The sequence below is a fragment of the Chiroxiphia lanceolata genome, chromosome 14 (genome assembly GCF_009829145.1).
Source record: "Chiroxiphia lanceolata isolate bChiLan1 chromosome 14, bChiLan1.pri, whole genome shotgun sequence".
Taxonomy (NCBI): domain Eukaryota; kingdom Metazoa; phylum Chordata; class Aves; order Passeriformes; family Pipridae; genus Chiroxiphia; species Chiroxiphia lanceolata.
The window spans coordinates 19493834-19507002 of NC_045650.1; the positions used below are offsets into that span (position 1 = coordinate 19493834).

Consider the following 13169-nt stretch of genomic DNA (forward strand, 5'->3'; position numbering starts at 1 on the left):
ACTGATCCCTGTTATCATAAGCCTGGGAATAACACGTGGATAAGGCTCTGTAAATAAACTGCAGCCTTAATTTTATCACAGTAGTAACAAATACTGACAGCAACATCCCAGGAAAGGGATGAAGATCGTCCCCAAGGACTCAGACATCATCAGAATCCCCCCCTTTCTCCCGCTCGGGGGAAATCACAGGGAAGTTCCGGGGGAGATCGGTCAGAGCGAGCACTCCGTGGTGAGCCTTCCTTTTGGGAGCGTCTCCCGCGCTCCAGGATCCAGGAAATGGTCTGTATTTACTGCGTGCTCATCACCATGGTTTCGCAGCACAATGAGGCTCTATCGCCCTGCATCCATCTGCGTTTCTGGGAATGCCGGGGCTCTGGGAATTGCACGGGGCCGACACAAAGGCACTGATTGTTCTGGAGGCAGAGGGACGAACCTGCCCTTTCCACAGGAGAGGAAGCCAGCAGGAAAAGTCGCTATTGTGATCTGGATATCAAAAAAATAAGGGAAAAAAAAAAAGTCCCATTGCATGGTGGGCGCTGCCAGATTGGGAAGGGGGATGGCTGGGACATGGCACCTGCAGGATCGGGGCAGTCCAGCAAGAGCCAGGCACCTCCAGCCAGGCTCAGGAATCAACTACCTGCTAAACCATCCAAAAACCATCCTAAAAGCCAGGCACCTCCAGCCAGGCCGGCATCAGCTATCTGCTAAACCACTCAAAAAACATACAAAAATTAACCTAAAACCACCCTTAAACCATCCTAAAATCACCCTAAAACCACTCTAAAAAGCAAGGCTCTGGCATCAGCTACCTGCTATCCAAAAAGCATCCCAAGACCACCCAAAGATCATACTGAAACCATCCTAAACCCGCCCTAAAACCACCAAGCGACTCCTAAGAGGGTGAAACTCTGGACCGAGGTAGGTGGTGCCTCCAGGTAGAAGCAGGGATTGGGAGGAGCTTCTCCTCCCCCAGAATTTATTTTTCCTTTCAACCAAAAGCCTTTTGCAGCACTGAAGCCCTCGAGTTCTCCTCCAGGACTTTCCTCAGCAGGAAGAACTGCCAAAGTAGTAGGAACCAAATTGTTGTCAGCTTAAGGACAGCCATCTGCTCAGCCTCTTCCCAGCTGCCCTGCTCCGAATCAAAGCCTGGATAACAATCCCTCATGTTTCTCACCAAGCTCAGTACAAAAAAATCTAGGAAGGGGAAAAAAAAAAAAACCCAAACCAACAACCCCAAACCCAAAAAGCAAAAAAACCAGAAACCAGGAAAGCAGCCCGGCAGGGATCTAACTGGGAACAGAGATGAAAGTAGGAGAAAAAGAAACTATTTTTTTTGTTTAAAACAATGTTTTTTAAAGAGTCCTATTGACATCTGCTTTGTAAATTCTCTGTCATTATTTATAACCTCAAGAGCACAGAATTGTCTCTGTAGTTACAACCATGCTACTCCCAGATTTTGGCTTTGTTAGCAAAGAGGCAGCAGCATTTTTACTGACACTCTGGGAATTGAGATCTAACATTTCATACCCAGTTTATTTAAAAGTGGACTAATTTAACATTCTTGATGGTTCCTTTTAGCACAACTGTTGCTAATTAGCAGCTCCGGAATGATTTGTTCATCTGGGAGCAACAGCGGTTCCACAGCACCATAAATACACCAGGGCAAAAGGGAAGGAGGGGGAGAGGGGAAAACAAAGGAGAGGCGTTGGAGAGAGTCAGGTTTTAGGGAACTAAAGGGAATTACGTGACAGGTGGAGTTGGCAACACAGAGGAGAAAAAATATAGTAAAAATAGAGAGTAAAAGGGATAATCCTGGTCCTTGAGGAGCAGGAAAAACTCGTGGCACTTTTTAAAGCTGAGCAAATGTTGGGTTTGATGCCATGGACAGGAAAGTGGCTTAAAGATGATGATCCCTGGACTGGGACAGGCATCAGCCCCCAGCGATGCCCCACCATCTCCCAAGGCTGGACGGACAGACGGACAGCGGGGTGGGAGCCAGGCTGGCACCTCGGCCAGGACATGACCTCGGCTGCTCTAACTGGCTCCAGGGCACCATGTGTGGGGGACACAAACCAAAATGAAGCAAACACCATCATAAAACATGTCAGGCGGGTCAGAGGGCTGAAACCAGAGTCCTCGAAGGAGGAGCCCCTGGAATACCGGAGTCATGCGTGGGAGTGACAGGATCCAACCCATGGCTTTGCACTGTCTCACACAATTTTTCTTGGGTTTTTTAACAAAGAGGCACCAAAGCAGCTTTGCTGCTCGTGGCCTCCCACGTTCCATCCCTGTGGCTCTGTGCTCTGGGCACAGCCATCACCCTCCTCTGCCCATATGGAACCAGCTCTGCCCTGTCCCAAACCCTCCTTTTTCACAGCAGAAGACTTGAAAGCAAATTCTCCTACAGAAAAAGCTTTTAGGGGAGAAACCAGGTTATTTCTGATGTTCATAAATCATCAAAGGCAGCCTGTTGTGGCTACCAAGATGAGCAGGACTGGAAGAGCTGGGAAGGGGATGGAGCAGCCTCCCTCCAACCATGGCTTACAAGCTTGGATCACTTTGGTCTTTCACTGCACGTGTGAAAGGACTTGAAAGTTCATAAAATTAATTCCAGACAAATATTAGTGAGGCCTCAAGTGGAAAGCACATCTCCTTCCTTCTGGGAATTTATAGTTCATCCACTTTTATCTTCTGGAGGCTCTTTGCAGATCAAAGATTTGATCGACTTTCCCTTTGCAAAACTCACGGAGAAAACGGTGTTATCAGTGCCGTGACATGACTTTATTTATTAGTGTAATGATTCATTGCCCTGCTCCAACACCAAGATTCCTTCACGTAGGTCTAAAACAAACAGCACAAGTTCCCCAAGGACAGGCTCTGCTTGTTTATTGATTTCACGGTTGTTGCAAGGTCACTCCCTGCCCTGACAGCTCTCACTCGTTAACTGCAGCTCTACCCAATAAAACCACCACAGACAAACACGAGGCAACCAGTCACCAAAGCCATGAGGAACATGACCTGTCCCTCTGGCAGTTTTCCCATCTCTAGCAGCTACGGGGTCAAAATCCCTAATTTACAAAAAGACACAGATAAGAATCCCAGAATCACTGAGGTTGGAAAAGCCTTCCAAGATCATCAAATCCAGCCTGTGCCCAACCTCCCCCTTGTCCCCCAGCCCAGAGCACTGAGTGCCATGGCCAGGCCTTCCTTGGACACCTCCAGGGGTGGGGACCCCACCACCTCCCTGGGCAGCCCCTTCCAGTGCCTCACAGCCCTTGCCATGAGGAAATTCCTCCTCATGTCCAACCTGACCCTCCCCTTGCACAGCTTGAGGCCGTTTCTTCTTGTCCTGTCCCTTGTTCCCTGTGAGCAGAGCTCGACCCCTCTCCCCTCCAGCTCCTCCCTCCTGTCAAGGGGTTGCAGAGCCAGAAGGTCCTCCCTGAGCCTCCTTTTCTTCAGGATGAGCCCCCCCAGCTCCCTCAGCTGCTCCTGCTGCTCCAGCCCCTTCCCAGCTCCCTTCCCTTCCCTGGACTGGATAAGTGGTGGAAGTGCCCTGCATTTCTGGACTGACTCAACTTGGAGCATCCAGAGAATGTAAAGGAAATCTGGGAAAGGAATGCCAGTCATAAGAGGATGACACATTTCCAAGCAAGCACAAGGATGATGAGCAAAGCCCTCGTTAGACACCGACTTTCAGCATCTCCCTCTCCCCTGCAGCGTTTCTCTGCACATCTGGCAGTGCAGAGGCAGCCTGAGGGACGAGGCTGATCCCTCCCAACATCTGCCAGCAGCGCTCCATCGGCACCGCTCGCATCCAGTGGGAACTTGCTACCGACACAAGTGGCTGGTGAAGACACTGGGACAGATTTCAAGGAGCCGTCGGAAAAGGACCCGGATCCTGCCTGAGCCATGTGAGCACCAGAGCGACACCGGCCCCGGAGATGATGGACCACACGGAGCTGGAATCACTCAGGGAGTCTGTACCAAATGCATCATACTTGTCAGCGTTCCGGGGAAGAGGAATCCAGGGAGTTTCACCAAGCTCTTTCTTGGAGCAGAGCCACAGGGAAATGCTTTTCCACTGTGAAATCGCGAAGGTTTCAGGGGAGATGGGAAACTCATGGAGCTGGACAGGAAAACTAATGACAGCCAAGAGGATTATAACATAGTCAGGCCTTGGGCTTAGCAGGCACCAGCCACACACAGACCACTGCTGCAGCATTCCCTTCCCCACTGTCCCTGGCATCCAGTCCTTTCTCCTCTCCATATAAAAGGGCACCTGTGCTTTCCTGCACTTGGCAACCACAGGAGCTCTTCCAGGAGGAAATGCTCATGTCTTAGGATTATGACAATCACAAAAATACAGGATGGGAAATTAAATCCCTCACACTGAAATCAGGCACCTTTCCACTCTTCTAATCCAACTCTGACTTCCCCTCACGCGGGCTTTGAACCCACCTAAGACTCCACTGCATTGCAAAACCCCCTTAGAGCAGTTACCATTTCGTGATCCAGATGTTCCCAGCTGTTTGTTGGATTATGAATAGCTCCTTGATGACTTTGAGCAGAGACAGGTGTGCAGAACAACAAATAAAGGCATAAAAGTACAAATTACTGCCTAAAACGAGCACAGAGCTCGCTGTCAGAGGAGTCAAGGATGGAATTCCTAAGCAGCATTAAATTCACACAAAATCACCTGACCTACAGTTGCAGAAATCAGAACTCCTGGAATTCCTCATCTGGAAGGGAACCAAAATGAGAGAGAAGCTGAGCAGGACTCACCGTCGGGCCCTTCGCTGCCTTTACTCCTTTTATTCCGGCGGACACGTCTCCCTTCTTCTCCAACATGCAGCTTCTCCTCAGGGTGAAAGAAGTTCAGCAAGGCCAGCTGGAAGAGAAAGGACAAGTCTAAGCATTTTTGAAGGGCTGGTTTAGCTGAGAAGGGAGATTGGAGTCTGAACACCAAATCCATTCCATCAGGGATAGAGTGGGAGAGCCAAGGGAGATGTGAGGTGGCTGCTCAGGCATGCTCAGCTCATCCCAAGCAGCTGTGTCCCTTGGAAGCAGTGTAAGACTTGGGGAAACTCAACCTGAGGGGTTTCAGCAGGGAGAATCCTTTCCCCAGGAATGGGAGGCTGCAGGACAGGGACATAAGGAGATCTATACTGGAAATAAGCAAACACACTAAGGCCGACATGACCATTTCTAATTATTCTCTGCAAAACTGGCTCAATCCTGGAGCTCTTTCACCAGCATTACTCACTGCCAGTAAGTTTTTCCTCTCTGAAGCTCTCTTCTGCAAGCCTTATTAGCTACTGAGATTCAAAGGTCTTCAGGGACCTTTAAATCCAACCCAATATGCCACATAAATTAACACTTTAAACCTAGAGTAACAACATTTATAACACAAGCTTTTCCAAGAGGCAAAACTTTTATGTAGTGACCTCTTATTCAGGAAAAAATTGCTGGTGCCTTTAAAACTCTTTCACAGGCTTTAAATCAACATCCCAACCCAGAAATTGTCATTTGGGCTAAGAAACCAGTCTCCCAGCTACCCCCGGGCACGGCAGCTCATCACCAGTGGCATTTTCCCCAGCTATTCCCACTTCATAAAATAAGGAATTCAAAGATTTATTAGGGACCAAACACCTTCTGTGTGTTACTGCATCCACCAGCAGCCAGGGCTGCTCCCACTAGGATGGGGTTTTCTTGATGCTGAATAAACCAATCACAGTTATTTAAGCTGTAAACGCACAGAAAACCCAAACACAGCCCAAGACAAGAACCAAAAGGCTTCAAAAAGCAGCCCCAAAGGTTATCAAGCACGTTATTGTTCTGAGAACAAAACCTGTGGCATCAAAAGCATCTTTGAAAGAGCAGAGGAGAATAAACACCTCTCGTGAATGGCTGGATAAGAGAGCAGCTCCTTAAGCTACAGCCCATAAAAGTCCCTATCAATGGGAATAATCACTGGAGGCCTCTTTGCTTTGACAAGCCTTGGGGCTCTCACCTCCCCTCTCCAGGCCATTCCCAAGTGAGATTTCCCGGGCACACACCTCTCTTTCCAACCTCAGAGCATCCCAGTCCTGCTTCATTCAGATTTCACACCTGCATCTTGCTTTACTCCAACAAGCTCCAGTGCAGACCCACCGACGGGATATGTTTGGAAACCCTTTGGTTTCCCACAAAGAAACCCTGAGAGCGTTTCTCAGGTTCCCAGGGTGTTTCTGTTTCACTCTGTCCATGTGCAGGCAGGTCTGCACTGCCTGGAAAAGTCCTGGTTTTCTGTTGTTGCAATGATTCAGCCGCTGTGGCTGAAAGGGCCCCGGAACGCTGCGGGGTGACCTGGGATGAGCTCCCAAATGCCTCACCACGTGCACCATCAGACTTTTAAACATCCCCAAAAAGCAACGATGAGAAAAACCCACCTGCCTAAGGAAGGACAATCGCAGGGTTGGATGGAGAAATGAAGGGTCTCTTTTACAGCAAGGGGTAACTGGTGAGTACAAGGGGCACAGCTCCCTGTGCCCACCTTCCCAAACCTCCCACACCCCACTGTGCTGCCCCAGGCACGGAGCACTGGAGCAGGAGGCTCCTGTGAGCACCACCAGCACCTTCCGCGACATGGCAGAGCAAGGGATGAGCAAAAAGTGAATTTTTCTTTAAGCCACTTATTTAACTCAAGTTGAAACATTGCAGAACTAATGGAAGGGACAAATTGCATTATAATTTGGGTTAAGATGTCAGTGAAATGCTGTTATTGCTTAGATGCCTTACTGGAGCTTTACCAAACATGATGAAATAGAGGCACTGAAAAGGAAGCAGTGGAGAACCAGCCCATTGGGATGTGCAGCCTCCTGCCCCCAAACCCTGTGGATCTGGCCAAGTGACACATGAGCTGCTCCCAGCACAATGCCCAAAGCTGATACTTTTCATCCTGAGCAGATTTGGTAATGGTACAACCCCAGTGGTGTCAAAGCAAACAGGTTTCTCCCAGGAACAGACTGTTCCTCCAGGCTGAACAACCTCCACTCTGCTGCTCTGCTCTCACCCAGGTTTTATTCTGATGTCACTCATCACTCAGAAAAACACTAAATATTGGCTAAAAGTAATCTGCCCACTAAACTCTGTGTTTCTAATCAGACTGAGTCAGAAAGAGAAATGACAGTGAGGGGTGAACGACTGAAACACACCTTTTACTTAGGAAATAAAACAATAAAGTCTGCATTTTTTATTGTGACCACACGAGCTGTTGCTTTGAGACAACTCGTACAAACCCCTGTTTCCCTGAAGAAGTGACACACCAGTACTTCACACTCAGCCTGGGGGAATACTTCCACAGGGCTTTTAATTATGCAAACAATGGCATTTAACCTCCAGTGCCTGGCTCAGAAGGGTTCAGAGGTCCAGGCAGGGAGGGAGGGAGGGAGTGCTCAGGATCACTGTGGGCACCAGGGACAGGGCAAAGGGGTAAGGAAGCCCTTGCAGCCACCCCAGGAATGCCCCATTCAGCCCTGAGCTCCCGCATTGAGGAAGGTCAAGTCTCTCTCCCATGACTCAAGGGCTCCCTTGTTCAGGGGCTGCAGCTGTGGGAGGTGGGGGGACACTGGGGCTGCTGGCACAGCCATGAAGGGCCTGTCTGTGTCCGGCTGGGAGCGCAGCCGGCACCGCTCGGAAGGGCAGCGAGGATTTTTCCATTCATCACCCCCGGGATATTAATATTATATTGGAAAGAAATCCTTCCCTGGGAGAGTGGGGAGCCCCTGGCACAGGTTGCCCAGAGAAGTTGTGGCTGCCCCATCCCTGGAAGTGTCCAAGGCCAGGTTGGATGGGGCTTGGAGCAACCTGAGCTAGTGGAAGGTGTCCCTGCCCATGGCAGGGGGTGGCACTGGATGGGCTTTAGGATCCCTTACCACTCAAACCTCTACATCACCCTGTGGATCATGGGGCACCCTGGCTGTGGTACCATCCCTCCTGGAAGGTCTAAAAGGAATTATTACCTCGTCCATGATTTCACTGAAACTCCTCATCCTCAAAGTCACAGAGAACCGATTCTCTCAGACTCTGCACTTCCAGAGCCAGAGCATTTTTGAGGAGCCCAGCACACACAGCTTCTCTCTTGGGAGCAGGTATTTTCCCTGCATGGCTCTGCCACAGCGACAGAGAAGTCTGAATCACCCTCATTTCCCTCCTCCCCCAAATCAAAGCCCTCAAATTACCTTTAATTTTAGAAACACCGTGTAAAGCCATTACAACTCAGTCATTCTAATCAAGAGAATCACTATAGGACGCAAAAAGGTCAAAAAACCAAGAGAGGAAAAATCCCAGGGGGAAGCCAGACCTCAAAATAACCTGTGAAACAATAGCACAGGCAAGTCTCGCCGGGGGAATTGGTTCTACCTTGGTTTCTCTCACCAAAACAAAGACAAACAAAGGCACACATAGAACAGAGCTGATTTTCCCTGCAGAACCTGTGCTGGAAACGTGGGACAAAGCTGCCCTGGGATGGATGTCAAGGGAGCACTGTGGGAACTCCCAAAATATTGGAGTCACTCAGAAACTCATTTGTAAGGATGGACATCCCACAACCTACACAAGAAGGAATAAAAAGTTATTTATATAAACCCCCCATGTTTCTTTAAGTTACTGTAAAATAGGAAGCTTTTTTCAGGCTGTGAGCCCCAAATGTACCTCAGAGTTATGACTGGACACACAAACCATGAGCAGTAAGAAAACCAAGGCCTGAGTGCTGCAGTTACTCTCAAATTTGCATATTTTAGTGCATCACTCTACAAAGGCCTTAAATAATGCACATCCCTCAGAAACATTTTACAGGAATGAATCATAGGGTCACAGAATGGCTTGGGTGGGGAGGGACCTTGATGACCACCCAGTCCCACCCCCTGCCATTGGCAGGGACACCTTCCACTAGCATAGGTTGCACGAAGCCCCACCCAACCTGGCCTTGGACACTTCCAGGGGTGGGGCAGCCACAGCTTCTCTGGGCAACCTGTGCCAGGGCCTCACTGTCCTCACAGGGAAGGATTTCTTCACAATATCCCATCTAAATCTACCCCCCTTAAGATCAAAGCCATTCCTCCTTGTCCTGTCACTGCAAGTCCTGGTCAAAAGCCTCTCAAAGAACTACGGGACACCAAGGAAATGTATTTCCAACAGTCAAACGGCTTGGAAATAAGAAAAGTGGAAAAATATAACCCAACCTATGCAATTATGCACAAAAGGTGGATTTTTTCCCTAGGCAAAGCCAAGTTGGTAGGAAGAACAAGTGTCACCTTCCTGCAGAACTGGGACAAACGCTCAAACCTGCAGATGCACAAGCCCTTCTTGTTGACAAGTATGTTCTGGCAAAGTCTTTCAGAACATCTCCATCACTAATAAAATCTCCTAAGATCCTCTGCATCCAACAGCTTCCAATTCCTCCCGAGAAAACAAGTCCAGTCAGCTTTAGATCTCATCAAGAAACCCACACTCTGCTACAGCTCAGTGTCTTAAAGCACCCGAGGAAAAAAAAAAGCATGAAATCATCCCCTTGCATGATTGTTTGGGGGTATTGTTAAAGTCAAATTCCCTCTTCGTTTGCAGTTGGGGAGATCATTAGTGTGAGGAGCCTGATAGCCAGGCCAGGCTCTGCAGCTGCATTCTTTGCAAGCAATACTGTTGTTTTTCTGGCGCTCTGAAGTTCAGCCGTCGGAGGTTGTGGTTCAGAGCAGCAGCTACTTGAATATCAGCCCCATTGTCCTCCAGAAATTCGCCTCTGGTAACACGTGGTACAAAAAAAAAAAAAAAATCAAGTAGATAATTTATTTTCAAGCAGACTAGAAAGAAGCTCAGGGAGCAGCTTTGCTTTTATGAAAAGAAACCCCATTCAACATATTTTAAGTCTTGCTTTTGTCATCGTTCCCTGCTCCTCATAAAAATGCAAGGAGTGAAAGAGTAAACAATTCCCATTTCAACATGGCAAAACTTTGACACCATGTCTTGTCTGCAGGACAAGCCACAGCCCTGAGTGCAGAACTTGTGGAACGTGATAAATACCATGGGGGAGAGGAGCATGGGGTGTGATGGAGAGAGCAGAGATTATTATACATTCTCCACTCCCCCACCTGCCTTCCCCAAAGCTGGTGTTCCCAGCCTGGCTGTGTACACCCTTTCCACGGGTCTGGAGCAGGTTACACTCCATAACAAACCCCTCCACCAGCCTTTTTCTGCAGGAAGCCCAAGTATGATCCTCGATGTCAAGATGCCTGCAACTCTTCTGATCCCTATTGCTTCACCTTCTCTCACCTCCACTCTCAACACCTGGCACATCCCTGCTCTGTCCAGCTGCTCACCCCAAAGCCTGAGGTCCCAGGGGCACAAATCATCAGCTTGGAGTTAGTGTGAACCCACCACAGCTCCCTCTCACTCCCACCTGCACACGAGGATCCTCTCCGAGGCTTTCAGACCCAACAGGGACCTCCAAAAGCTTTTTCTACCCAAAGCTATCCAATAATCCAGAGAACAGAAGCACCAGTGATGCTAAGGATCCTATCCAGGTGGGAAGTTTGGGTGGGAGGAGGGATTGGCCTACGGCTCTGTGTGGGAGCTGTAGCAGCAGAGCCACCTCTGTCCCAATACACATGAGGAACTTCACATGTGAAAACCAAGGAGCCAGGTGAGTATTTGGTCACTAGAAAACAGAAATGACCCTGGTAGATGGTTCACCTCCTCGTAGGTGGAGGTGGACCAGGAATGCCATGGACCAGGGGCACTGCACCAGCTCCTGCTAGCAGGCAGGAACTCCCATCTTGGCACACCTACAGTCCTTAACATGCCACCAGCACTCCTAAGAAGAGAGTTCAAGGTGCTCTCAGCCTGCTGAGCATCTCTGTCCCTGGGCTGAAAAGCCCCTGCAAAAGGAACTGCGCAATCCTCGTTTGGAGAAGGCCAGGGAGTCACACTCCAGGTCTTCTAGGGACTGAGGTAACAACACCTGGAGAACAATGAAAGAGGAGGGAGCCTATTTTCCTAAGCTTTTATTGGTGTTTTAACTTCATTGCCCAGGAAAGCGAGGGCAGCACAGAACACTAAATCCAACTGGCAGCTATCAGTCCAAGCCTCATTCCAATGGGACAAACACAGGGAATTCACTGTCACTGGAGGGTGAAACACAGCTTGTAAACTTCCCTTCAGAACCAAACCCTTCCCAGAGCCTTTCCTCTCTCTTCTTCCTTTTCACGCACATCACAGAGCTTTAAGTAGATCTACACCAGCAGTGCTCACCTCATGTACTGCAACTCCAATTCCAAAAAGGAATTTCCTCCTTTCCTGTAATCTAAACCTTCCCCATCTAAAACTTAGCTTTGTTCAAAAAGCAACACACCAAATACTTATATTCCCACCACTGACCCAACTGAACACACCACTTGGTTTTTATGTTCTATCGACTCAGGGAACCTGGAGCAAAAGTAGGTAAATCCTGGCAGGGCAGAAGCAGCAGGCAGGTGGATTTGCTCTTCATGGGAGAAGGGAAGAGTATTACTCTAGAAAAGGAAGGTTCTGGAATTCCTACAGCACAGGGAGAATAACTTATGGAACCCTGAGAAAAATAGTTGCCATCATAAATCTCCCTAGAAAATCCGTTTCAGTATAAAATGGAACCAGGTGCACAGTCCAAATCCCTGGTTCCATGCACATCACAACTTCCACTGACGTAGCAGGGGCACCTAAACAGCTAAATCTGACACCAGACCAGCATCACCTCAAGCCTGGAAGACAGTGATTTGGTTTACAAGGATGTCTGTCCAAACAGTTGTCTCAAGACACCTCTCCCTGGAGCTGCCTGGGGCTGGTGGCTCCCACAGGGACACTGGATGGAGACACAGTGCCCCTGGGATGGACCCGACCTCAGCAGTGCAGCCACTCCGAGCCACGGCCGAGGCTCCCCACTCCTTCCACCTGTTGGCACTGGAGGGAGAGCTGAAACACAAGCCAGATGTGAGGAGAACAAGGTCAGAGCTGAGTTTAACACTGCATATGAAGACACCTGCAGTAAATTTTTTACTGGTAGCAGGAGTAAGAGATTCCTGCTGCAGAGTCCGGGTCCGGCACAGCAGAGCTGCGGGAACAGAGCCCCTCGCTGGGAACACGCTGGTTAAAGCACTGAAAAGTATCAATGTCAGCGCAAGGTAAGGAACTTAAATCAGTTCCTTTTGTCTCCTAAGGAAATCAAATTTAGCTGTGAACCAGTGCCAGGCAGGATCTGCTGTCTATTAGTAGGAATTCACAGTTTTTCACATTTTAATTAGCCCTTGTAGACCTTTTCAGGCCCATTTTCAGCCAGCTGGGCTGTGTCCCCCTCCATATGGAGGTCATGGTTTCTCCTCCCGCATACCAACAGCAATTCTTTCCTTATTTTAGTATTTATATTATCCAAATATGGACACTCTTATAAAGCACAACACACACTTGCTTTGGGGGAACCCAACCTTCAGAGACTCAATATCAACCATATTTTTTCCTTCTGCTTTCTCCATCTGCACCTTTGCTATTGCTGTCCATGACCTGGATCTTCTCCAGTACATCCAGGGCAGCATGAGGTCAACAGCACAATCCCCCTCAAGGCCACCACCCCCTTAAAAAAAAATTCCCCAAATTAGGTGCTGCTCCAGCAAAGACCTTCAGGGCTCTTTTGCCATTTTTCAGTTCTTTGGTATTTATCCTTTTATCTGCGTTCTACACAAACCCACTGCTGGAGGTGGGACCAGTTGCAGCAAAGAACTGGTTTGGATTCACTCACTGAGATGATCTCTACGGGAGAAAGTTACAGGACAACATCTGTCAGATATTGGAACTCATGAACTTCATTCTGTCCTTGCTGTCAGACAGCCACTCCTACCCTTTTTGTGGGAAATCTTCAGAATTTTGAAACCTTTTTGCTGTTTAGACAGATTAGGTGTTCAAGGAGGTGTCTAAGGCCAGGTTGGATGGGGCTTGGAGCACCCTGGTCTAGTGGAAGATGTCCCTGCCCATGGCAAGAGAGTGGAACTGGATGATCTTTCAAGCCCATTCCAATTCAAACCACCCTGTGCTTCCATGATTCTATGATAAAAAGTTTTATAAACATTTTTCCTTGCTCCATAACAAACCCAAGACTTCCTGTCCAAGTG

The 13169-nt window shown here is 48.7% G+C and overlaps 1 protein-coding gene across 2 annotated transcripts in view; it reads right to left on the bottom strand.

The window, feature by feature from the left end:
* Positions 1-13169, bottom strand: part of EDA (ectodysplasin A) — a 65474-nt gene that overhangs the window by 21914 nt on the left and 30391 nt on the right. For both annotated transcript variants that reach the window (XM_032702388.1, XM_032702387.1), the window contains exon 2: positions 4783-4888. In XM_032702388.1, coding sequence (XP_032558279.1) covers positions 4783-4888 — 106 coding nt within the window. The remainder of the gene's footprint in view (positions 1-4782; positions 4889-13169) is intronic.